The 26016-nt window shown below is 43.2% G+C and overlaps 1 protein-coding gene across 4 annotated transcripts in view; it reads right to left on the bottom strand.

The window, feature by feature from the left end:
• Positions 1-26016, bottom strand: part of ADGRL1 (adhesion G protein-coupled receptor L1) — a 151442-nt gene that overhangs the window by 52724 nt on the left and 72702 nt on the right. For 3 of the 4 annotated variants that reach the window (XM_060240699.1, XM_060240701.1, XM_060240702.1), the window contains exons 4-5: positions 9609-9626; positions 1222-2022 (exon numbers count right to left, since the gene is read on the bottom strand). In XM_060240699.1, coding sequence (XP_060096682.1) covers positions 1222-2022; positions 9609-9626 — 819 coding nt within the window. The remainder of the gene's footprint in view (positions 1-1221; positions 2023-9608; positions 9627-26016) is intronic. The other variant, XM_060240700.1, reaches the window with a different exon arrangement.

Below are 26016 nucleotides of genomic sequence, written 5' to 3'. Positions count from 1 at the left end.
GCTACTCAGACAGCAATTGTTGAGTTGGGGTGATCAGACAAAGGAAGGGAAGGAAATTGGCTTACATGGAGCTCTAAATATATCTGGATCTGCCAATGCATGTGGGCAAAGCTGATCTTAATTTCATTCTGTCTAAAATAAGTGCTGGGTTTATTTTCTCCTTCAGTCCACCTTCAAGGAATTAGTTTTTGTAGACGCTAGACTTCTGCCAAATGCTGCACATCAGACAATCCATCTGTGTCAATTTAAACTCCAAGTGATGCTAACTGTCGGGCTTTCAGGCACACACTATGTTGAGGGCACACAGTGTTTGAACTGAGCTGATGCTTACTGTGTGACAGGAACCAAAAGACCTGCGTGTGGCAAAGCAGTGAAATGAAAGATATTTCCAGAAAGCCAGCTCTGGGACTGAAGCCTTACTCTAGCCGTTATATAGCTAAATGTTTCTTGAAATCTGATGGATGGAAGATATATTGTGTAGTAGCAGTTGGGGGAAATCACTGGCTCAATGACTTGTAACTGCTTATAGCATATTTTAAATGTATGCACTGTGGTTGGCATTTAACTCAAGTCAAAGTGTAGCCAACTTAAGTTATGTGCATTTTATGAAAGCCTGTTGATAAGCTTTAGCATTAATGCTGTATCTAAGTGGCTAACCCACCATGCCAATCACAACAGCAGCAAAACTGAGCTATCCAAGGACAAGCTAAGGATCTCAGCATGTTTGGGGGATTCCCCAGATATATAGGAACATACAATTTTGTAAATTTACCTTTAAAAAAGAAGAAAAAGAAAAGAAAATAACTAAAACATGGTATACTGAGGACTGAATATGCTCATAGAAACACAGAATGTTCACAGCAGCTGAGTCAACTAAAGAAAACAGAGGGGAGAAGAAATTAGCCCATCCAAGCCAGTGAGACCTTATAGAACCAGGGATGGGAAGATTCTGAGGTGGGGCTTATCAAACATTTTCCCTCTTCCACAAGGCGTGTGTTCCCAGCTTGTCTTAAAACAGAAATACAAATACCACAAAGATCATTTGATATTTACAATGCTTACAGTATTTAAAATACTGTACTGATATTAACAACTGGGCATCTCTGAAAATTAACATGGCTATTTTTGTCCCCAAAAACTTTAGACAATCCTATGGTTAGAGAAACCAATGACTTTCAAGCTCCCCCAGAGCACCATTTAGATGCTATGGTTATGTCTTACCAGTGCTAGGATCAGGTGGGCCAAACTCAAGGGAATAGCGCAGGACAAAGTAGTTGTTCCAGACATAGAGCTGGTTGTCACGTGGATTGTAGTCAATGGAGGAGATGAACTGGTAGGGGTTGGGGAAGTTCAATGAAATGGGCTCCTCGCGGTTCATGTTGGTGTTGAAGGCATAATCAACACGGTTCCCTGCCGCCTCACTGTCATCATCCACATAAACTGTCCGTACGACGTAGAGGACTCCACACACCATGAAGGCATTGGATGCTGAGCGCTTGTCATAGCCAGTCTCCCACGTGCCCTCAAAGCGTAGTGTGTAGGGATTGAGCTGGCTCACCACCAACCGTCCATTATTTCCTTCAGTGGCATAGATGACCCAGAGCCCATTTTCATCCACAGCCAGGTCAATGTCGGTTTTGCCCCCCCAGCGGTAGGGTGATGTGTCATGGTAGTTGGCTGTGTTGATAACTGTCTCTCCACTCTTAATGCGTGTCCGCAGATCATACTTGATAATGTTGCGTGTCCGCTCCTTGTTGTAAAAGACTGCACCATCATACACCACAAAGCCAGTGCCATCGACCCTGTTGGGCAGCCGATACGTGGTTGTGTGTCGGCCACCCACATAGTCCTCCCACGAAGCATACTCTGTCAGTGTGTCTGTCCGGTACGGGATCCATGGCATGACATATATTCGGTCTCCAGCTTGAAGCGGGTCCTTGCACCAGGCTCCAGACTGGTGTTCTGACTCGTGGGCCGAGGTTGGTTCCAGCAGCTTGTGCAGCGTCCCCGGGCAAACAAATACTAAGTAGGGGATGAGGGGAAGGAAAGGATGATTGGGTAAAAGGGGGGAAATCCAGAGAAAGCATGACAGAAAAAGAGAAAAGAGAGAAAAAGAGAAAGAGAGAGAGAGAAGAAAGGATAAATTTGTAAAAGGCTGTTGGCAGGAGAAGTGAAATCCACGGTGAGTTTTGAGAGCAGCTGCAATCATGAGACTTTTATCTGTTATTGAGCAGAGATGGCTCAGTGACAAGTTAAATAAATACTGGGGGCAGGTAAGCATCACAAAGGAAAGAAACATTTTCTCCGTATCAAATTAACATGGGGATTTTGGGGTTCCAAATTATTTCCCCCCTTTTGCTACATTAAGTTGAGCATGTCAAAACTGTTTTACTGTCAAAATCTGAGTGGTAGAAAGCTGAGCATGAGTGCTGCTGAATTCACAATTCTAGCCCCTATTCCTTGGACACGTGTTCTATGGAAGTTAGCATAAGAAGGGTTAAAATCTATAGGATATACAACTAGCGTGAGCTAGCTCCCTATGTGATCTAAATTAGATCCTCTCCATTGGAACTTATACATCCAAATGGTATGGAAATTAAGGCTATCAGACCAGATTTTAAAAAACAAAGGGCCATGTAAGGAGCAGTAAGTTGAATAGTATGTGCTACCCTGCTCTCTGGGTCTGGGTGGTCTACAGGTCTTTCTAGAGCAGGGACATGTTTTTTGTTTGCCCTGTTGCACTCCCGCAAAAATTCTGTTCCATGGGGGTCATTAAACTAAAAGTACTTGTCCCACCTTGCCCATGGGTCAAGGCTAATTTACAGCCGCCATTATGCAGCATTAAACCCTGCTCTGCGCTCTCATATACAACAATAGCTATTTTCACATCTGATACTTTTTGTTTTCATTTTTCTCAGTGACTCCCAATTCATCTCTAGTAACTTAAAGACCTCGTGAAAAAGCTGTTTCAGTCCTTCTTACCTTCTTGGAATGAGAGATGAGAGGGAGGGATGCTAATGGCATATTAATAGCCATTACTCTTCCCAGGATTGCAGTTAAATATCCCCTCAGGGCCACAAGGCAGCCCAATGCAATTCCCTATGAACAGAAACTGGTGAAGCAGCTGGGTACAGAACGTGGCAGCCCTGGTTGCCATCTCCTCTTAGATAGCATTCTCGTAGGGGAAAAGGAAAGTTGAGGAGCTGCTAGCCCTAAGCCTCCCGCACTGGCATACAGATCAAAGCACAGATGAAGAGGAATGGTGAATGAAAAACAAGCATTAAAAACCTCATGTTTGGCTAATTAAAAGCCCATTGAATGCAAAACACTGGGTGTTTCCTCTTCCTGCTGAAAGAAACTACTTTAAATCCCTGAAGACAGAGAGCTGTGAATTAGCTGAAGGACTGGCTCCCCTCTGGAAAGAAGAGCTAACCATATAATGGTGGGCAGGATGATTCTAAACCTCCTCCCCCCCCTCCCCAATATCCTGGGTGCCACTGGAGCAATTTATCAGCCAGGTTTGATTCAGATCAGCAAGGGACGAGAGACTAGTGTGCATGGCAGGGTGGTGAAGGAGTGAAGTGTGATAGTGAGAGGGAGACTTGGGCAGATGGGAAAGGAAACCCCTCCCTTCCACCCACAGCTGGCGGGCAGCCTGGAATCTTGGGAAAAGCCAGGAGGAAAAACATATGAAAGGAAGACAATTCGAGCTAGCCATTCTGCAAGTGTCTGGCTCTGGTTAGCTGGAGCAAGGCTGGGAGGAAAAAAGCATTTAGTGGTGGAAGGAGGGGGTGGGGTGAAGAGAGCAGCATTGCAGCAGAGAATTCACCTTGTCTATTCCAGCACAGTGTGTGCAGTGTCACAGAGGAGTAGATAAAGAAGTGGTCAAACTCAAATTAGGCCATAAGCCTTAAATGGTGCATTGTACATTTTTTAAAATAAAAATGAGATTTAGATATTAGAGGCCAGGAAATTGGTTTGATGTCATAGTACAAAGGAAAGGAACCTGACAGTACAGTAGGAACCTGATCCACAGGAAGCTCACTTTCTGTTGGGAGTTGGCTTGCTGTTTGCCTATGTGGGAGTAAATATATGTTTAAATGTACTAAGGGTTTTGTTAGAACTGCATATCTGTCCCAGAATGTCTGGGAGCAGATTTTGTGGGCTCAGAAGTGAATTCTCTGCTCTGCCTTTATTAAATATGCACAATTTTTGTGATGTGCCGTGTCACTCTGGGCATAGTTTTCAGTGAAACTTATTTGGGCTGGACATAACTTTGACTCTGCTCTTGGAGACTCTGGCTGAAGTCAACCACTTCAAACCCTGTCAGAACACACCAGGAAGTAGAGGGAAAGTGCTCCAGAAATTAATGGCAGATACAAGGATTCTGATAATGCTAAGCTCTCCACAAATATTTATTAATGCAAAACTGTGCACAATCTATCCTGCAGTTAAGCAAGCTTAAATTCCATTGCAAGCTATGGGATTTATGTGGATTTAACTCCATGCTAGGTTGTGCCTGCTGTTTCCAGTGGCCACTGTTCCTGGGTAACCCCAGGAAGAGAAAGCAAGGCTGAATCAGCAACCTGATCAGTTCACGAGATCATTCACAGTGTTTTGGTCTTTATGGAGGTGCAATGCTGTACCCTTCATGGTAATAACAAATCACTTATTAATAACCTTTCTGCCTTTTCCATTGTTGGCCAGTTCTACTTCCTAACTTCAGATGTGGGGACTGGGGAAAGGAGAGGTCACAGTGACTGACAGTGATGAATCCATTGTCAGGGAGAGGTCACAGTGACTGACAGTGATGAATCTAGAACCCCAAAGAGTCCAGGGTGCAAGACTCCTCCTCCTGACTGAAGAACTCCAGTCTCCTCTAGAACCAGAAGTGGCTCAGAGACAGCGAGTTCCTTGGATAGCACACATTACATTATGTATGTTAAGAGCCCTAATGTATATATAATAAAATCCTATTATTTGAAGTATATATACTTCTTTGGGGAGTAGGGTGCTCATGTCCACTGTAGGATGGTATAAAGAGCTGCCTAACCTAGTATACGTTTTGTGAGAAATCTCTCAAGAAAGTTTATGCTGGAATAAATGCTGTTCATTTTTAAGGTACCACTGGATTCCTGTTTATTGTGCAGCTACAGACTAGCATAGCTCCTCATCTGGATTTGTCATAATGTGTAAATAGAGATTTAAAAACCCTTTAAGGCTGGGTCCATGCCAGCAGCTTGGGGTGGCAGCCTCCCATCCCAAAGTAAGCTGGCAGAGGGGAAAGCACCCTGGGGGCAGTCAGAGTGTGCGTGGCCCAGTGCCAGGATGGGGGGCGGGGCTGCATGCACTCTGGAGGAGTGCTCAGACCACTCATGCACTTGAGCAGTGCTTCCCAGGCGCTCCCTGGCCGTTCAGATGGCTGGGAAAGGTGGCAGGAAAGTGCCGTGGTGATTTGCTACCATTTCAGAAGTGCTTGCTTTTTGGGATGCTCCAATGGCGCTGGAGGGCGGGTTGAGTATGGGAGTGGGACAGTCACCAGATGCTCATGTCCAGACTTGATTTTTTAATCTGTTGGGGGCCATCCCTGTATCGCCTCAAACTGCCGGCCTGGATCCAGCCCAAACCTCACTTAAGTGTAAATGAAGGCCTTTGCAGACATTTGCTTTTTACTGACATAGATTATGCTTTGACCAGTGTTCCCTCTAAGCTGAGTTAGCATGAGCTAGCTCACAGATTTTTAGCCTCCAGCTCACAGATTTTTGTCTTAGCTCAGGAAGGATGACCCCAGAGCACACTAATTTATGCAGTAGCTCACAACTTCAATACCAGTAGCTCACAAGGTAGAATTTTTGCAAACAAGACTGCAGCAGAGGGAACATTGGCTGTGACTCTAGTATTGTCACTTTTATTATAGTGAGAACTCACCCAGGTTCGGTTTTTTTGTTTTTCCAAAAGCCATCTTCCACTTCTATCCAAGAAAAATTTAGTACAGAGCAAAGTTTGTTGGGTTTGGTGGCACTCTGTGACGGAATAAGACCTACAGCTGGTTTTAATGTGAGACATGTGCAGAACTCTCCAAGAGAAAGTGACTACTGGAAGAGAGGTTTTCATGACCAAATGGGTGGAAGTGGGTAGTGTCCTGTCTTGTCCCTCTGTCATTCTCTCACTGTGAGCTTTCTGATAAACTCATGCTGTGTCAATCCAGCAAAGGCTTTTTTTCATCAGACAGGGAGGTAGTTCCTTTTCCTTACTGGGAAGGTGACTGAATCCCACCCGGTCAGTACAACCCTCCCCTACTTTCCCCCAGAGAACCAAAGCAGCCACTTGGCTGAAGACCCATCTCACGTCATGCCCATAACTCCTTCAATTCTTCCTGCATGTCATGCTTGGAACTGAAAGGTCGCTAAAATTAAGCCTGGGCCTGGAGCCTGAACCTGTGAGTTCCAGCAGCCGTAGCTTCTCAGTTTATTCTTTTACCACCTTTGTGGTGCTCCACTATCTAATTTAGGGGAAGTAACAATCTGAGTAACTATAGATGTAGCGTGCTTAACTATTGTGGCCATGCATGTTGCACATGGTTATCTCATATTTTTCAAGTTAAAGCTATCAGTGATTTTTGGTTGGGAGTGAGAGGTATGAGGTGTGTGGTACCTCCATATGATCCCTGGTACTCTTCAAAGCATTTAGCGAGGACCCATGAAAAGCTTCTCCCTTGCCAACAAAGCACAACACTTAACAGGAAGAAGGTTTGGGACTGGTTTCTTCAATGTGTGCCCCGATTCACGTAAGTTTTGTGTATTTGCAAAGGTGGCTGCTAGGGCAACCAAAGTGGAGTGACCATTTGGTTTTCACTTGGGATATAATCCTGGAGGCCAAGCCGTGTTCTAATTTCTGAGGCTGCTTATAAGAGCATGTAAATGTCATTTTGTAATTTATAACACACCAACCTACTGAACCACTTGAAGTGGCTTCTGTGTCTTGTGAATTTGTATTTATGTAGCTAGTTTTTGCACACTTTTGCATGTGCGCGTGTGTATGTTTCCGCATGAGTTTGGAGTGCATGTGATTAATCCTTCATGTGCATATGAGTCTGTGCAGTTGTCCCTTTCTGTACATAAAGTTGGCCTTGCGTGTTGGATTTCATGTTCTTCACTGTGTACTCTTTCGTGTGAATGCACTACCTTTAGTTTCCAAATGCACACATCTAGCTGAATGTATCTGCTACCATGACAGATCATTGCAATTAAGCCTAGGCCTGGATGTATCTGTGCATTGGTATGCTCTGTCCATATTTGTGTATGTGCTGTGTTTATACAAATGTCACCTGCCTATAGTGAGATCTATGAACATCAGGTGTAGCGAAACAGGGCATGGGTGGAAAAAACGGGGGGCTTTTTAGATGCCTAGTCCTTCCTGGCAGCTGTGAACACCTGCCTGGCAATGTTGCCAAAAAAGCAGCTTCATGGAGTCTCACAGGTTCGGCTCAGCCCAGCTTCCCGTCTGGGTTGGTGGGGTGGGATGGATGACTCCTGGCAGCGGGAGGAGAAACACACCATTAAAGAATGAAGCGCTGGCGAGGGGGGGGCAGCACAAAGCGTTAACTGGTTCCGATCCCTCATGGATGGGGCAGAGTCGACTCAGCCTTCTAAGTCGGGATGGGGGTAACTGTGCTCTGGGGTAGGGGGAGAAGATGTCAGAAACAGAGAAGGAAACAATCAGTAAAAAGCCACATCCAAAACCATGGAAACCTGTGGAAAAGAAAAGTATAAGTATATGCCTCCATCCCCAATCTTGGGAAAAAATTCCAAACCAATGCAGGGGGAAAAAATCAACAGAACTTTTAGGATAAACTAAAGAGAGAAAGAGAGCGAGAGAGAGAGAGAGAGAGAGAGAGAGAGATGGGTTGGGTGGAATCAAGCCTGGCTTTTGAGTTTTAATACTCTGAAATAAATTAATTTGCTGGATTCTTCGTGCTAATCTAGCAGCTTGTCCCTTGTTCAGACAGGCTGATTACGGCTGTGACTCCTGGTACTTACATTAAATATATTACTTCCAAATCTAGCCAAGAAATTCAAATTAAAAGTACATTGACTGACCCCCTTTTTCATGCACCACCCCCATCTCCCACCAATAACAGACATAGCCAATGATCATGACTGCAGCTTTCATTTAAAAAAAAAAATAGGTAGAAAAGGAAAGGGGAAGGACCCAAATAAAATCACCCAGAACTGAGCAGGAATTCAAAAAGAAAAAGTAATAAAAAGAAACAGTAAGCAAGAAATTTTTTTAAGTCCACATCAAAGTGGTTAGTAAATTGGAATAAATTATTTATGTGTTCTGGAAAAAAGATTATGTTCTATGGGCTTGCCTGATTTTAATATCATCTTGACAGAAGAGCACACAAAGCGGTTAAGAAGAAGCTCCTCAAGACTACCGAAATCCCTGCAGGCAGGGAGAGGACTACGATGCCCCAGTTGAAAATTTAGCTTGGGAAAGAACTGTAGAAACTCAGGGTAAAATTCTCCCTGAAACATAGATCATTAATAGAACAACTGATCCTCAGTTTCATCCACATATTTTATTAAAATTACTTTACTGAATGAGTTATATAAAGGTGCCACTTAATATGTAGCACTGAATGTTCCTGACACTTTAGTCCACAAACACTAGTCTATTAAATATGTGGAGGGGGGGCTACTCAGAACACATCCAGTCTGTCCAATATCCGATTTCTTAAAAGCACTAAATTTGTGCTATATCTCATGATCCTGAAAGTATGGTTTACAATGAAGGCATATTAAGCACAGTAGCATTTACTTTCACTTGTATTTAAAGGTGTACATTTCCAATGGGAATTCAGAGACAGCTTAATACCAGTTTAATTCAATAATTAAAAAGATAGTTTGTATATAATTGCAAGAATTCCAAGAAGAATTAATAGGAAAATGGCCAATTAATAATTAAAATTAAAAAACACATTTTTTAAAAAAAAAAAACCCCACCCTCCCACTATTGTGCTGCGTTTTATCAAAATTTTATATGTAACCCCCCCTCCATTTTAAAGCAATTTTTTAAAAATCAGGAATAGGGATTTTAAAAAATATATATATATATATATAAAAAGAGAGACAAGTAGTGGTTGAGGTAGGCCAAGGTACCCAGTTGGTTGCCATGGAAACATGAAGAAAGGAGCAGAGAGAATCAGTTGAATGATAAAAGACACAGAGAACAGTTTGGAAAAGTGTATTTCCCCTGAAGGAAGCAAAACCAGAAAGAGGACAGTCATAGTCCAAACATTAATGGTGCTTCCCCTCCACACGTGAACAAGGGAAAATGGAGACGCTTGGATGGGTGGTTATTATTCCTTTATTTGCTGGGTGTTCTTTAGTTATTGGAAGCTTTGTTTCTAAAAGGGGAGGGGAATGCCAATTGGAATTAGTGAGACCAAAGAGAGAAGAGTTGGGAAAACCAAGGGAAGGAAAGGTGGGAAGTTAGGAGAAGAAGGATCGAGGAGAAAGGTAAAGGAAGGTCACATTAAATATGGCCACAGAGAAAAAACAAGGTGCTGGGTTAGGGGTGGGGTCAGTGGTAATGTTGTTGTTTACCTTTCTGTTCCACTTCTACTTTATGCATCGGAAGGGAGAGAAGAAAAATATATTGAAAAAAAAAGGTGCAAGAAGGAAAAAAAGAGAAAAGAGATTAAATTGCTTTTTGTTTCTTCCCGCCCCCACCCTATAGAAACCATTTTTTCTTTCTTGAACTGCAAAATTCCCCTCCCATCATCCCACCAGCCCAACAAACGCCAGCCCCTCCCACTTTGGAATGGTTTCAAGGCAGACAGTGTGTTGGGTTTGGTGGTGGTAATTATACTTCCCCATTTTCCTTTTCTTACACCATCTGATCACATTGAGGTTTACAGTTATTGTTTTTTTTTTCAAATTTTGTGCTGGCCACACTGCCCTTCAGAAGAAAAGTCAGAAATCAAAACCAACCAGAGAGAACAAGGAAGGAACAAAACACAAAAGGTGTCTGCTTGGGCGGAGAGCATTTGCAGCGAGGGAAGGGCAGGAATGGGGAAAGGGAGAGCAAGCAGAAAAGTGAGACAGGGAGAGAGCAAGAGTTTGAAAAGAAAAACATCCCAGGATCCATCCATCTTGACTTTACATGACAGGCTGACCTACTCTGACCATAAATCTTCTCTTTCCAGCGCACCATAACTTGAAACAACCTATATCCAACCAAACTGGTGTCCCTCTGCCCGATTCAGGATCCTCTTGATAAGCTCCTTGTGGGTAACCACAGCCACATAATAGGTATTGTAAATGTAACTCACTGTCTATTCCCTCACCCCAACCCACTAAAAGGTATTGACAGTCATATAGCTGTTGATGCCCAAGGGAATATATAAAGTATGGCCTTGTAAAGAACCAGTCCGATCGTCTTTCTGTTGACGCCCTGACAGCAGCTCTGCTGGGCCTCTGAGGAAGAGTATTTGTTTCCACTCTTTGCAACCAGGGATCGGCAATGACTGTAGGGCAGTGACGGATTAAACCCTGTGGAGGCCTCTAGGCAGTCCAAATCTCAGGGGAGAGGCCTTGCAAATTACCTCAGAGTTGGAGCAACTGCCCCGCCGCCTGTGACCCCTTCGGCCTGCAGGCCCCTTCTCCAAAGCCCCTTTGACAAAGCTGAGAGAGGCAAACTTGGCTACGACACCAGCAGCAGCCACACCAGGCAAGAGCGGCTCAGTTGCTGGCTACGCATGCAGGCTGGGAGGGCCGCAAGCAGGGGGGAAATGGGGAGGGAAGCCAGTCCGGGGCCCCTAAAGGCATGGGGGTCCATAGGCCAGTGCCTACTTGGCCTAATTGTTCCTCTGGCCCTGCTTTAGTGGGACTTTTATAAACAGAAGGCAAAATTATGAGCTGCAACCCCAAGCTGTATCTCCATGCAGTTCATGGTACAAATGGTGATTCTTAAATTCATAAGATCAACTTCAAAATCATGGTATATTGGTAATAAAGCATTGCCCTCTGTGGTTGGGTACAGCTATTTTATGGAGCCAGAGGACTGGCTTTTCCTCTACTGTGCTTTACTAGCTCTGATCCAGCCTTAGTAGCTCAACAGCTGTACAGACATATGAACATATGAAGCTGCCTTATACTGAATCAGACCTTTGGTCCATCAAAGTCAGTATTGTCTTCTCAGACTGGCAGCGGCTCAAGCTGAGGTTTTTTTTGGAGATGCCGGGGATTGAACCTGGTACCTTCTGCTTCCCAAGCAGATGCTCTACCACTGAGCCACCGTCCCTCCCCCAAATTCTGTGAGCCCCAAAAGAAGGTGCCCCTATCATTCATTATTTCCTATGGAAGGAAGGAATTGAAAAGGTGTGCCATCCCTTTAAATGTGATGGCCGGAACTCTCTTTGGAATTCAATTATGCTTGTCACAGCCTTGATCTTGGCTCCACCCCTAATGTCTCCTGGCTCCACCCCAAAGTCTCCTGGCTCCATCCCAAAGTCCCCAGATATTTCTTGAACTGGACTCGACGACCCTACTAATAAGCATAAATGTAGATAGGTACTCATCTTTTCATTAAAAAAAATCTTTAGAGTCTTGCAGTTCCATATCTGTAGACACTGGGTGGTGTTACTTATTATGGGTACTTTTAAAGATTAGGCCTGTAAAATTATGATTTATGATTTAAAAGTTACACATCTATTTTTGGAGACCTGCTTGTTTTCTAAGATACATTTTTAAGGGTTATAAAAACCTGCATGATTGGTTTGACTAGAGTTCACTACAAAACACAACAACAGAAGTATATAGCTTGGTCAGACCAACTGCAATATTGTGTCCATGTGTCTGACAAGCTATAATCTGTCCATACTTATGAGCCGGAAGGGTGAGGAGTCTCCCCCAAACAGAAAGCATGGCAGCATTTCTGTTATTTTGTCTAGGGAGCAGTACACTCAGTTAAAATTAAGCAAATACTCAGCTTCTCAAATAGCATCTTTGCTTTTACCAATCCATAAAGGCCAGTGGTTTTACAGAAGTTAGAATATGCTTTTGATTCAAATATTATTTGTCATATAATATAAAGTCTCCAGTAAAGTTATACTTGGAAAAGATCTTTTCAACCAAAGTGGGCATCTACCCAACCTCAGTCTTTTGAAGAAGTATATTGTTACATTGAAGAGCACAGGAAACCGTATATATCCACTCAGCTCCATGTTAGGATACTTTGCTTGCTGATGTAGCTGAAGAGAATATTCGTCTCCATAGTCCATTAGCTGGGATCAGATTCAGAATACCACGTCTCAGGAAATATTAGAAGTTCTCCCCCACTAAATAGATTTCCAAGTTATATGTTAGTGAAATGTCCAGATGAATATAGAGGGAGGAAAAGAAGCGTCTATTCAGTCACTGGTCTTGATCTTTAGGGGATCAGGGTTATATATCTGCCTGGATGAGCTTTGCTGGAGCTAGGCAGATCTGCCAGAAGTGGAGAGAAGTGGTAGAGTGACTGCTGTATGGACAAATGAGTACTTTAGGAAGCAGCATTATTAGAGTTAATCTCCTCTAAACTTTTAGTTTCTTTAGAGCATTCTCTCAAAGCAAGGCTTGAAACAGCATGCTTATGAGTAATTTGAAGGATATGGTAAAAATGCTGAGGTTAAAATCAGGCAAAGATATAAAATGGAGATGTTAGGAATAATGTACCTTCACCCATAAAGGCAGTTGTTACAAGACAGCAAGAAGCAGAAGGAGGGTAAATAGTTCTCAAAATAGCATATGGTGCAAGATATATTAAAACTACTTCCAAAACTATAAAGATGATGATATAGCATTCATGCCAGCCTGTGGCACCCAGGATACTGTGACATGTTGCTAACATACAAGCAGTTTGCAATGCAGTCTCGATGATATAGCACTGTTCTGCACTGGAGTACACTTGATGTTAGACTGGTAACATGGGCTTCATCCAGTGACATACCCTGAGAACAGGGTTATAAATATATCAGATATAAAGATTGCTTTATTGGGAGATTAGACACATTCATGGAGGATAGATCTTTCAGTTGCTGTTAGCTAGGACTGTGCAATCAGATATTAACTAATCAAAACCCAAACTGAAAATATGTAAATGATAATGATGACGACGACGACAACAACAATATGAAATAAGAAACAATAATAACTTTCTGAATATTCAGATTTGGCTATTATTCTGCCACCATTTTGAGTTAAAAAAAAAATTAAAAGAGGTCAGAAAGAAGGGGGAAAGTAAGAGAATGATTTGGCAGATCTGTCATTAAAAAGGATATTTACCAATCAGCAGAACTGTCACTGCACTGATAGATCTGTCTTTCTGAAATGCTCGTGGCAACAGGGACTCCCGTCTGTTTGACCTTCTGCTCTTTCTAGTTCTGTGCCACCTAGGCCCATTGAGCAACATCTGATTATGTATACTGGCATCCCGGCAGTCAGAGCTTTGAACAAAGAAGGGGATGTTATGTTCACTCCACACACCCTCACTGATAGGCAGCTCTAATGCTGGCAGAGAGAGAGAGAGGCTAAGAAAGTCAACACAGAAGTAAGTGCCATTTATACAATGGAGTCATGTTTATAGCATTACATCCAGTGGAATAGGTCCAGACTAAATTGGCAATCTCCACCTATTGTCTATTTCCACTGTAGATCCTCCTCAGTTCCCCCAGGAAGAGCATTGAGTGGGGATCAGTGGGCTGAAGGGCAAGAGGAGGCCAGGGACATTCCATTCGGTAACTGGGAAATTTAATTTGGATCCCACCTCGTGTCTACTGTGCTGCCTTCTAAGTATGAACACTGAAATCAGAGACAGATGGATAGCTTTAGGGTCAAGCCAGGCAAGATGTGAGAAATCTCACAAAATAAGATTCTAAGATCTCCCACCCTCTTAGTTTCATTGAAAAGCAGCCTCAGGGGAAGGAGGATGTGTATCAGACAATACTTGACAGGGTTATTTAAATAATTTTGTCCTAATTCGTTTCTCTAAAAGAAATTACCCCCTCTCAGATGCTACTAGCCTCAGTAAGGGAAGGAAAAAGGCAACCTCCTGTAAAAAAACCAGGGGTGGGCCTATATTTAAAGCAAAAATAGAGTATATATCAAATTAGGCCAGTGTCAATTTAAAAAAAAAAATTCTTGAGCAGAGCAACTCCAGGCATATATGAATGACATTTCTGCATATGACCCATTTCCCTTGGCCACTGGTCACACTGGTGGATGATCTTTGCTTACAGTTAGATAGAAGAGTTTCTTCCCTGCTAAGGTTATTAGATCTTTCTGCAAGGTTTGATACCACTGATCATAGCATCTTGTTACATCTGTCAGAGAACATATGGGGGCAGACTGGTGTAGTTCTCCACTGGTTTCAATCTTTTAAAAATCTGGAGTCAGTCCTGGAACATTTAGAAAGGATGGCAGTGATTACTAAGAGCCAGCATGGGTTTCTCAAGAACAAGTCATGTCAGACTAACCTGATCTCTTTTTTTTTGAGAAAGTGACTACCTTGCTGGATCAGGGAAATGCTGTAGACATAATTTATCTTGATTTCAGTAAGGCGTTTGATAAGGTTCCACATCAGGAATGATCCTGACAGGCAGAAAAACTGGGCTAAAACCAATAAAACGAATTTTAACAGGGATAAATGCAAAGTTCTGCATTTAGGTAGGAAAAATCCAATGCATCATTATAGGATGGGGGAGACTTGTCTTGGCAGTAGTTTGTGCAAAAACAAGCTTGGGGTCATAGTGGACCGTACACTGAAAATAAGTCAGGAATGTGATGCCACAACTAAAAAGGCAATGCGATTTTGGTGTCCAGATCACATGAAGTTATGGTATCACTTTACTCTGTTCTGGTTAAACCTTACCTATAGATATAGACAAGCTGGAACATGTCCAAAGAAGAGCAAGAAAGATGGTGAGGGGTCTGGAGACAAAGTCCTATGAGGAAAGGTTGGAGGAGCTGGGTATTTTTAGCCTGGAGAGGGGACATCTAAGAAGTACTTTAAGGGCTGTCATATAGAGGATAGTGCAGAATTGTTTTCTGTTGCCACAGAAGGTTGAACCAGAACCAACGGGTTGAAATTAAATCAGATACGTTTTCAGCTAAACATCAGGAAGAACTTCGTAACAGAGCTGTTCCTCAGTGGAAGAGACTTCACTGGGAGGTGGTGGGCTCTCCTTCCTTGGAGGTTCATAAACAGAGGCTAGATAGCCATTTTGACAGCAATGCTGATTCTGTGAAGTTAGCCAAATCCGGACAAGGAGGGCAGGAAGGGTTGCATCAGTGCTTAGTTCTCATGGCCCCTTCTTACACACCCAGGGAATGCTGTTCACCACTTTAGTGTCAGGCAGCAATTTTTCTCCAGGCCAGTTTTGCCAGGGATCCTGGACAGGGTGGGTTTGATTTTTTTTTTTGCCATCTTTTGGGCTTGGAGCAGAGGTCACTGGGTATGAGGGTGGGTGGGTGGGGAGGTGAATTTCCCGCATTGTGCAGGGGGTTGGATTAGGTGACCCTGGAGGTCGCTTCCAACTCTGTGATTCTATGATCTGCTGTGTTGTTGTCAGGGATGATGCTACCAATTGCTTGTAGTCCATCCTTATCGGGGATGTTGGTGTACAGTTTGTTTTGTCCATTATGAGAATGAGTCCTCCCTTGTCAGCTTGCTTCATTTTAACATCTGGATTGCTTTTCAGGCTGCTTATGGCATTCTTCCTGTGTGGCTGAGATTGGCTCTTGAGCAGGTTTGGGTTTTTATGTGTTGGTTACTTCAGTTTGGGCTCAGCAGTGAAAGCAATTCTATATATAAGTCCAGTGTGGTGCTGTAGCCTTCGGGGGAGTCCTTCTTTCTGTGGTGTCAAGGGGGAGCTCATTGGTCCTCTCTATACTGCTCACTGGTGAAAGGGTGAGGAAGTGGCTGTTCGGTGACAGATGGTTGAAGCTGTGCGGAGGCTGTCTGAGTGTGTTCTGTAGTGAAAGTATTCCTTTAAATGTAGATGATGGGAAAAGGCCTCCAGGTCTCAACAGAGATGTGTTGTCTGTGTGGGTTTAGTGGATCCTAGCAACACCATCACTGGACCCAGCAACATCAGCTGTACCATCTCAGTTTCATACTCCTGCTGATCAGGCCCGGCAGAACCCAGCACCCCTGCCCCCCCCAATGCTAATTGTGCGTGCAATGCGCATGTGGCATGATGACGTCAAAAGTGACATCATCACTTGGCCCAGCCCTCACCCGGCACTCTGCCTCTTCAGAGGGAGCAGGCTGAGCAGGCAGCTTTTCCTGCATTCTGAATCGGAACGCAGGAAGAAGCACGTGGGCGGCTGTTGCCCAGCGAGCTCCATCTGAAGAGGCAGAAGGCTGGGCGAGGGGTGGCCCATGTGAGAACACTTGACCTGCCCCTCACCCAGCCTTCTGCCCTCCTTCAGAAGGAGCTGGCTGGGCAGCAGCTGCTTATTCTGAACACAGGAAGAAGTGCATGGGCAGCAGCTGCCCAGCCAGCTCCCTCTGAAGTGAGCTCCCTTAGTGTGAGCGGGGAGGGGGCGCCTGCCTCCGTCCCCACGGCGAGGTGGCGCCCCAGGCAGCCACCTATCTCGCTGACTCCCACGCACCAGCCCTACTGCTCAATCTCTAATGTGATTTATGCCATCACATCTCAGCAATGCTCTTCCACCTTCTATATTGGAAAAACAGCCCAGTTCCTAGAACAAAGAATAAATAAACATAAGTTTGACATTAAAAAACACAATATTCAAAAAACATTTTAATCTTCCAGGACATTCAGTTGCTGATCTAAGAGTGGCAGTTCTCTTACCAAAGAATTTCAAAGAGAGATTAGAAAGAGTGACTGCAAAACTGCAACTTATAATGAAGCTCAAGACACTGCACCCCCCCCAGGACTGAGTCAGGACCTAGGTTTCCTGTCTCATTATCAATGATTGTCCATGCCTACTACCCCTCTGCTATCATACCTAATCCAATCATACCTGCTATTGTCACTCACTTGCTATTGCCATTTGACATTTGCAATCACTCCACTCTCCAAGATTTAAGGACAGATGGACTCACACTCTTATTGTATCTGAAGAAGTGAGCAGCTCATCCCCTGCCACAACTTTTGTTAGTCTTTAAGGTGCTACTGGACTCCTGCTCTTTTCTACTGATTCATCAGGGATTGTCTTTTGTTCTTATTGTAAGGAAAATATCATACTAGAACTGCTGCTTATCTTGGAAGGTGAATTCTTAACAGAAAGAGCAATGAAGGCAAGATTTTTGGTTGCTGCCTTTGTCTCCATTTGATAGAAAAGCAAACTATGATGAGATCATCAACACCGGCATGATTAAGGAATGGAATGAAATGAACACCCAGCTACAAAAAAGCATTTCTCAGAATTTTTTGTATATATTAATGGGTTTAACAGTGTCCCAGTGGGTATATTTTACTGAAAGAAGACTATTTCAAAAAGTTAGCTTTTTATATTTGAAACTTCACAAGAGTTGTCGTGGGATGCTATAACTAGAAAAGGACATTTAGAGAACAGACCACATGAGTTTTGCAGAATCCTCAACCTCTGCTTCTTTGGTTCTCTTTTCTTGTATTTTGGTGAACTTTTTAGAAAAGGTTAATCTCATCTTTCATTTGTTGGGATACAAGTTATTTGTTGCCCTCAGAATTGCAGACAGTAATACTCAGCAGCTCAGAAACTGTGTATGTGTATTATGTGTGTGTGTGTGTGTGTGTGTGTGTGTGTGTGTGTGTGTGTATATATATATATATATATATATATATATATATATATATATATATAATACACATACACAGTATACACTATATACTCATACTATACTCATATATGAGTATATATTATACACACACACAGAGAGGATTATATATAATCAGGTATAATATATATTATACAGTAATACTCAGCAGCTCAAAAATAGTACAATTATTATTTAAAGCTCATGCCATTTTCAACCAAATGTTTAATTTGAATCTTCCTTACTTTCTGAACAATAGTTATTCCTTTATTTTAAAATTTTGTTAACAATTTAATGTCCATAAAAATACAATGGAACATTTTTCCTCTTTTGGATTAATGGTTTCCTAGATAATGTGGGATACACTGTGAGATACTGATTTCAATATGCTTTTATAGAATATAGAAGCACATTTATTTCTTATATGCAATATTGCTGTCCCTTGCTTGAAATCGAAATGAACTTTTGCTGGCTCATTCCTGCATTCTTATCTGGCAGGCACTGCCTAATGGCTTGGCTTGTGTTAATTGTTAGGATAATTCAGGCTCTTAAGGCCTGAAAACTCTGATTTAGCTAGGGTTGCCAAGTCCAATTCAAGAAATATCTGGGGACTTTGGGGGTGGAACCAGGAGACTTTGGGGGTGGAACCAGGAGACTTTGGGGGTGGATCCAGGAGACATTGGGGTGGAGCCAAGATCAAGGCTGTGACAAACATAATTGAACTCCAAAGGGAGTTCTGGCCATCGCATTTAAAGGGACAGCACACCTTTTCAATGCCTTCCTTCCATATGAAATAATGGATAGGGGCACCTTTTTTGGGGCCCACAGAATTGGACCCCCTGGTCCAATCCTTTTGAAACTTGGGGGGTATTTTGGGGAGAGGCACTAGATGCTATACTGAAAATTCGGTGCCTATACCCCAAAAAACAGCCCCCCCCCCAGAGCCCCAGATACCTGCGGATCAATTCTCCATGATTTTCTATGGGAATAAATCTCCATAGGGAATAATAGAGTTCCCAGCAGACATTTCCCTCCCCTCCCCCCGCTTTCTGGTGACCCTGAAGCGGGGGGAGGGCCTCCAAACCGGGGGATCCCCTGCCCCTACCTGGGGATTGGCAACCCTAGATTTAGCAGGCAAGAGGGGAGGGAGCTGTAGGTCAGAAGACACTGACATCTCTTTGAGATGCCCACTTGCTACACTATAGAGGAAGATTTACAACCTTTTATGGCTCCTTGGGTGTTATGATAACTGGTATATCAGGCCTGGAAGGCAAGCATCTGGCCTTGGATAGGCAGCACTCCTTCCACCCTGTTGACATTCAAAGTAACTTAATTGTTCTGATAACTGCCAAACAAGATCTTTGTGTTCCTGGTCATATAAACTATTGCATATTCTCATAAGACAATCCCAAATTGGGATCTACCCAATGGAATTGTGCAAAGTCAAATGATCCTCTGTACCTATGGGCCAATTATGTATGTCTTATATTCTTATCTATGCCTATGTTATCAGGGGTAAGACCCCATGTCCTTCCTGTACTGGTCAGAGAGCTGCCAGGTTTTCTGGGATCTGTGGCCTCTGCACCAGCTATCTCTGTTTATTAATAAATCTTTAGTTAATTCCTCCTCATCAGACTTCAACTGTGTGTTCCTTATTGGGCTAGGACACACAGGCCCACAATAACTAGTAAACAGGAACAATAACTAGTAAACTAGTAAACAATAGCTAGTAGTGTGGAACAATAACTAATAAACAGGTTGATCCAGGTGGGAAGCCATATTGATCTGAAGCAACAGAAAATTAGAGTACACTGGCCTCTTTCGTCTCGTAAACAGGTTGGTTTTAATGCACTTAAAGCAGGAAAAGATGTACAGCTGTATTTGTTCACACAACATCCAAAAAACAAGAAGAAACCTGTGTAATACCTTTTATTAAGAGCAACCAAATTGGCAAAAAGAAACCACCAATTTGGTTATGCCTAATAAAATGTATTACACAGCTTTGGTTCTTGTTTTTTACTTAATGCTATTAGTATGATTCAGACTGAAAAAAGAAAACAAACAACACCCCCACACTCTCCAGTGCTCTGCTTTTTGGCCCAGAATATCAGAAATGCAATCCACGATTTGCTATTGCATTTCCATTTGATCATACTTTATGGATCTATGTGCCTCCCAACTTTCCATGTATGTAAAGGAGGAAACAGCTTTGGCTGGTTTTAAGGGTCATATATGAAAAAATAATGTTATAAGAGTATGCTTTATGAAGATAATAAATCAAACAAGCAGTTGTGTTTTATGGGCAATTTTATATTGAGAATAAACTGAGAATATGGAGAAAATGTAACAAGCAGGGTGAAAAATGATCAGAGAGTTTGTTATTCAGATTAATTTAAAATTAGTTTATTTCAGACCCCATAGCAAAGGAGCTAAAGAAACAAGTGGAAAATACCAGGGTTTTTTTTAAAGGAACCACCATATTTTATTATATTTTGGCAATTCTGTTGGCTCCTGCATCCTCGGAGAAACATGTTTCAGATTTCTGAACCTCAAATGACCCTGCAAAGGAAGGTGCGCCATTTTGAAAATGGCCTTAGCTTGCCACAATATGAATGCTAAGGTAGTGGATGAAGTAAGCTACTTCATTACATGGGATCAGGGCCAGGCTGCTCACCTGGCAAATGAGGCATTTGCCTAAGGCGCCAGTGGGGTGGGTGCCAAATTCGGCCATTCCCCCCACCCCCTAGGCCAATCCCTATTTGCCTCCCCACCTCCTCCTCCCTCCCCATTTCAATGCCCAGGAAGGGGCAGTGGAGCAATGTGCTTCCCGGGCTCTTTAAAGGCCGCCCCTGCCTATCAGTTGATTGGCAGGCAAAATGCACCAGAGGCTTGCGGCTCCTCCGCCGGCCCTCCGGTGTGAGCAAGATCAGTGCAGGGTTGAGGGGACAGCAGCGGTGGGAAGGACAAGCAAGCTGCTGAAAGAGCGGCCACCACCACTGCCTCCTCCCCCCTTCCTTCCGCTGTGATCCAGGAAGGAAGGGGGGAGGAGGCAGTGGTGGCAGCCGCTCTTTCAGTGGCTCACTCTTAAGAACATAAGAGAAGCCATGTTGGATTAGGCCAATGGCCCATCCAGTCCAACACTCTTTGTCACACAGTGGCCAAAGAACCCAGGTGCCATCAGGAAGTCTATCAGTGAGGCCAGAACACCAGAAGCCCTCACCCTGTCGCCCCTCCCAAGCACCAAGAATACAGAGCATCACTGCCGCAGACAGAAAATTCCAACAATACACTGTGGGTAATAGCAACTGATGGACCTCTGCTCCATATATTTATCCAGTCCTTTCTTGAAGCTGACTATGCTTGTAGCCACCACCACCTCCTGTGCTAATGAACTCTTTGGATGAAGAAGTACTTCCTTTTATCCGTTCTACCCTGACCGCTCAGCAATTTCATTGAGTGCCCAAAAGTAAGGGAGAAAAGTACTTATTTCTCTACTTTCTCTATCCCATGCATAATCTTGTAAACCTCTATTATGTCACCCCTCTGGCGAGGGTTCTCCAAGCTAAAGAGCCCCAAGCGTTTTAACCTTTCTTCATAGGGAAAGTGTTCCAACCCTTTAATCATTCTAGTTGCCCTTTTCTGCACTTTCCCCAATGCTATAATATCTTTTTTTAAGGTGTGGTGACCAGAACTGTACACAGTATTCCAAATGAGGAGGCAGCATCAGTTTTTGCAGGGGCATTATGATACTGGCTGGTTTGTTTTCAATTCGCTTCCTAATAATTCTCAGCATAGTGTTGGCCTTTTTTATTGCAGTCGCACACTGTCTCGATATTTTCAGTGCGTTATCTACCACGACCCCAACAAAAACTCTTGGTCAGTCTCCTCCAGTTCACACACCATCAACTTGTATTTATAGTTAGGATTTTTGGCCCCAAGGTGCATTACCTTGCAGTTGGCCACGTTGAACCTCATTTGCCATGTTGATGCCCACTCGCCCAGCCTCGACAGATCCCTTTGGAGTGCCTCACAATCCTCTCTGGTTCTAACCACCCTGAATGATTTAGTGTCATCTGCAAACTTGGCCACTTCACTGCTTACTTCTGACTCCAAATCATTAATGAACAAGTTAAAAAGCATGGGACCCAGTACTGAGCCCTGCAGCACCCCACTGCTTACAACCTTCCACTGAGAAAATTGCCCATTTATACTCAATCTCTGTTTCCTATTAATTAGCCAGTTTTTGATCCACAAGAGGACCTGTCCTTTTACTCCATGACTCTCGAACTTACTAAGCAGCCTTTGATGAGGAACTTTATCAAAAGCTTTCTGGAAGTCAAGGTAAACAACATCTATTGGGTCTCCTTTGTCCACATGTTTGTTCACCCCCCTCAAAGAAATGCAACTGGTTAGTGAGGCAAGATCTTCCCTTACAGAACCCATGCGGAGTCTTCCTTCCTGCCGCCGATGCCCCCTCAACCCTGCACTGATCTTGATCGTGCCGGAGGGCCAGCATAGGAGCTGCGAGTCTCTGACACATTTTAACCCCAGATCAGCTGATCGGTGGCGCAGCCTTTGAAGATCCTGGGGAGTGTGGCGCTCCGCTGTTCCTTCCCAGGCATTGAAATTGTGAGGAAGGGAAGGAGGAGGAGGTGTGCCGGGGAGGTGGTACGGTACCAAGGGGGAGCAACAGGGTGGGGCATCGTGGAAGGGGGCATGCCTGGGGTGCTATGCACCTTGGGGCCGGCCCTGCGTGTAATATACCAATTTTCAACCAAGCCACAAAAAGTTTGGGGGGGGGGGGGAGGGAGGACATTACTCCAAAATTTGTTAGCAGAAAATCTCTTTATATAGCTTTATATGTTAAAAAGTATGACTAATTTTCTGGAGTTAATTCTTGTACATGAAGTACATGAGGCTACATGAAAGCCATGAGACCAGTTCTTGTAGACCAGGTGAGTGAGAAGATCTCTTCTCTGAAGAAAGGAGAAACTGAGGCTAATGTAAGAGATCTGTTGTACATTGCAGGGCTGGCAATAAAATCTTGTATTGTTTGCAACAGAGCAACAGAACTCTGAGGCTAGACAGACTGTGCAGTTGGCCTATAAGAGCTGTACCCTAGCAGAATCACAACATTATGTGCCACTCTGACTTCCCAAGGTGCAATTAGAACACTGGAAGGAGAGATGAAGTCATGAGGGGGGCGAGATTGTAAACAATAAGGACACAACCAAAAACGCAGTAATAGAAAACAGGGTCACTACTTGGACAGGAGGACATCAAGGGCATCCCATTTTAAAAACAACGACAGAAAGCTGAAGAGAAAACAACTGAAATCATAATGCTTAGGCATAGGCCTAGAAGGGGGCTTTAAAGATCATCTAGTCCAGGGGCATCATTTATTATGAGGGCCAGATTTGACATAAATGAGACCTTGTTGTGTGTCATAAAATGGAATGCCAGCTAGCACAGATATAACCTTTATAAAAGCCACAAACAGAATTAAAGATTTTTTAAAAGCTTAAAATAGGACATGCTTAAAGCATTAGCACACTTGCAATATTTTGTTTAACAGTCTCTGATAACTGAGATCTCTTGATCTGAATTATTGCATAAAATTTGGAGAAAATGTCTGAGCTGTAGCAATCTTGAGTATGCTGTTCAGGTGTGCATCTGTAAGATGCAAACCTACTTTTGATTTATTAACATTCATTACAGAAATTTCATGGTCAATGCTTTGATTCTAAGACCCAGAGGAAAACATGAAATGGCTGGGTAGAATGAAGTTTTGTACACAAGTTGCTTCATGTGCTGGTCAAGAACATCTGAAGGCACCATGGCACAGATTGAGGGCTATGTGTTTATCTACAAAAGTGTAGTCTTCCTTAGAAAAATAACTGCAGCTCCTATGAGGCAGTGCAGGAACAGAGAGACAGCCATGTATAGTGATCAGTACCAACCTACTATCTGGGAAGTTTAAGTTCAAAATCCCCAATGAATCAAAGGAAATCAAAGGAAAATGTGAAAGAAAAATCAAAGGAAATGTGCAGGGTAAACTCGGTCTGGACACAAACTCTCAGTCTAATTCAGGCATTGGTTCATGAGAGCACGAATATGGGAGGAGGCAAACAAGTCCAACAAAACACACGCACACTCTATCTCTCTGTAACCATTATTTGCTGTCTTCTGTAGGCCATCTTAAATGTAAATATTTAAAAGCTGTTAACAATCTTCCATTCAGTGTTCTCTTCCTGAGGATTCTTTATGCAGCAACTTTGTCCTTCCCATTCTTCAATATTCTTTGTGTTCTCTTGAGTTTTCTCCACTTTTCTCTCATTCTCCTTAAAACTGTTGTTCAAAACTGAATGCAAATTTCTAACTGCAATCAAACTAGTGCCAGAAGTACAGCGCTGAAACTACTTCTGTGTTGCCAATCCACAATATTTGCCTTTTATACTGCAACAACATATTCAATACTTATTTTCCCTCTGTAATCACTCTCACCACAATGTCCTTTGTGACACAGGCATTGGCTAGCTCTGTCCAGTGCCTGGGGCATTAATTCATTTTAAATCAGTTTCAAGCCCATTCAACTGTCATGGCTTCCAACCAAACCCCACCGGGAACTGTAGTCCTCTGAGGGGACAGGGAGTTCTGAGTATCCTTGCTGGACTACCATTCACAGGGATATTTGGGAAAAGCCATGACAAGCTTGTTAGAAAAGTGATCTCAATTTAAGCCGAAGACCATTTTTTTCAAAGCGAAGATGACTATCAGAAAGAGGAGCCACTGCACTCTATGTTCATATTCCGCTTTTACTTCCAGTAAGCAGATATTTTACATTGTTCAGTGGTCTCCAAAGCCAGTTTCCAGAGGCCATACTAAAACAATAGAAATGTATATCAGTGTAGCTGAATCTATTCTCAAACCATTTTTAACTCTCTTTGGGTGAAGTCAGATATAACATTTTTTAGAGCAGCGGGTCAAGTCAGAAATGTCCTCATAGAATTGAATATAAACATACTTCCCCCCAGGGCTCTTTTTATAGAAAAATCCCAGCAGGCACTCATTTGCATATTAGGCCACACCCCCTGACACCAAGCCAGCAGAACTGTGTTCCTGTGCATTCCTGCTCAAAACCCCCCTGCTTTCTTCCCTTCCTTGTCAAACTCTGATTCTAAAAGTTACCAGCATAAGCCCACTATGGATGGAACTGACTGAACAATACCCTTGATGTCATCTAGACAGTTATTAATTTTAAATATATTGGTACATAAAGCGAAATTTAATTTAAACATATATGTGATGCATTAAAAAGTAGGCAGCTCAAAGGAAGCATGGGGCTAGGGGCTAAGGCCGCACCAACATTTCACTCAAAATAATGTCCATCTGGCAGAGGAAGCTGAGCTCATATCTTTGCCATGGCTTCTTTTTAAATATTATGCCTGCCTTCAGCCTTAACTCGTTTGTCTGTCTTCAACCTAATAGTACATGTGTGCCCTTAGGGTAAACCTTTCCTAAATCCATGCAGATCTGTAAGGAAAATGTATTTCAGCGGAAAACTCCCTGAGTTAGGCAGTGACTCTGGTTCAGGTCAAAATTAGTCTTTGGATATTGGAGTTGCCATTTAGGCATCAAATCCCAGACTGAGCAGAGTGCTAGACTCCCTATTATTTGCCTGGTTTCCATGTTTGTCTGGTGAAGCCTGGAAAAAATGCTCTACATCTAGGATACACTAAATTATTGTGCAAACAACTGTTTTGTTCAATGAGTGGTGGCAGCCAGCAAATTCCTTAAATAGCCAAAGTTAGTAATTTTAAAATCCCTCCACAGAGGGGAAAGTAAGCAGCCCTGGACCAAGAAAAAAAGTGAAGAGAGCAAGCAGCAGAAAATTGGGAATGAGAGAAGAGGGGAAGAAAGCTGGGGAAAGAAGCTGGCAGAAGGAAGGGGAGAGGGAGGTTGTGTTTTGAAAAATATCAACACAGTAATAACAGTACACTTTTGAAAATTCAAAACTAAAAATCAGACACATTGAATGAATTGGTGTTTTTTTTTTTTCCACATGTCAGATTGGCCCCTGAGGAAGGAAGATTCGGTGTCTAGTTAGAGTTGAGGCAGCTGCAAAGGAAGAAAGCAAAGGCGTCTGACAACACGGGCCCCTCTCACCTCTGTCACCCCTTCATTGTCCACCCCTCTCCCCCTGGGTCT

The sequence above is a fragment of the Heteronotia binoei genome, chromosome 5 (assembly GCF_032191835.1).
Source record: "Heteronotia binoei isolate CCM8104 ecotype False Entrance Well chromosome 5, APGP_CSIRO_Hbin_v1, whole genome shotgun sequence".
NCBI lineage: Eukaryota > Metazoa > Chordata > Lepidosauria > Squamata > Gekkonidae > Heteronotia > Heteronotia binoei.
The sequence above is the reverse complement of the archived record's forward strand: the minus strand, read 5'-3'. Positions and strand labels throughout refer to the sequence as shown.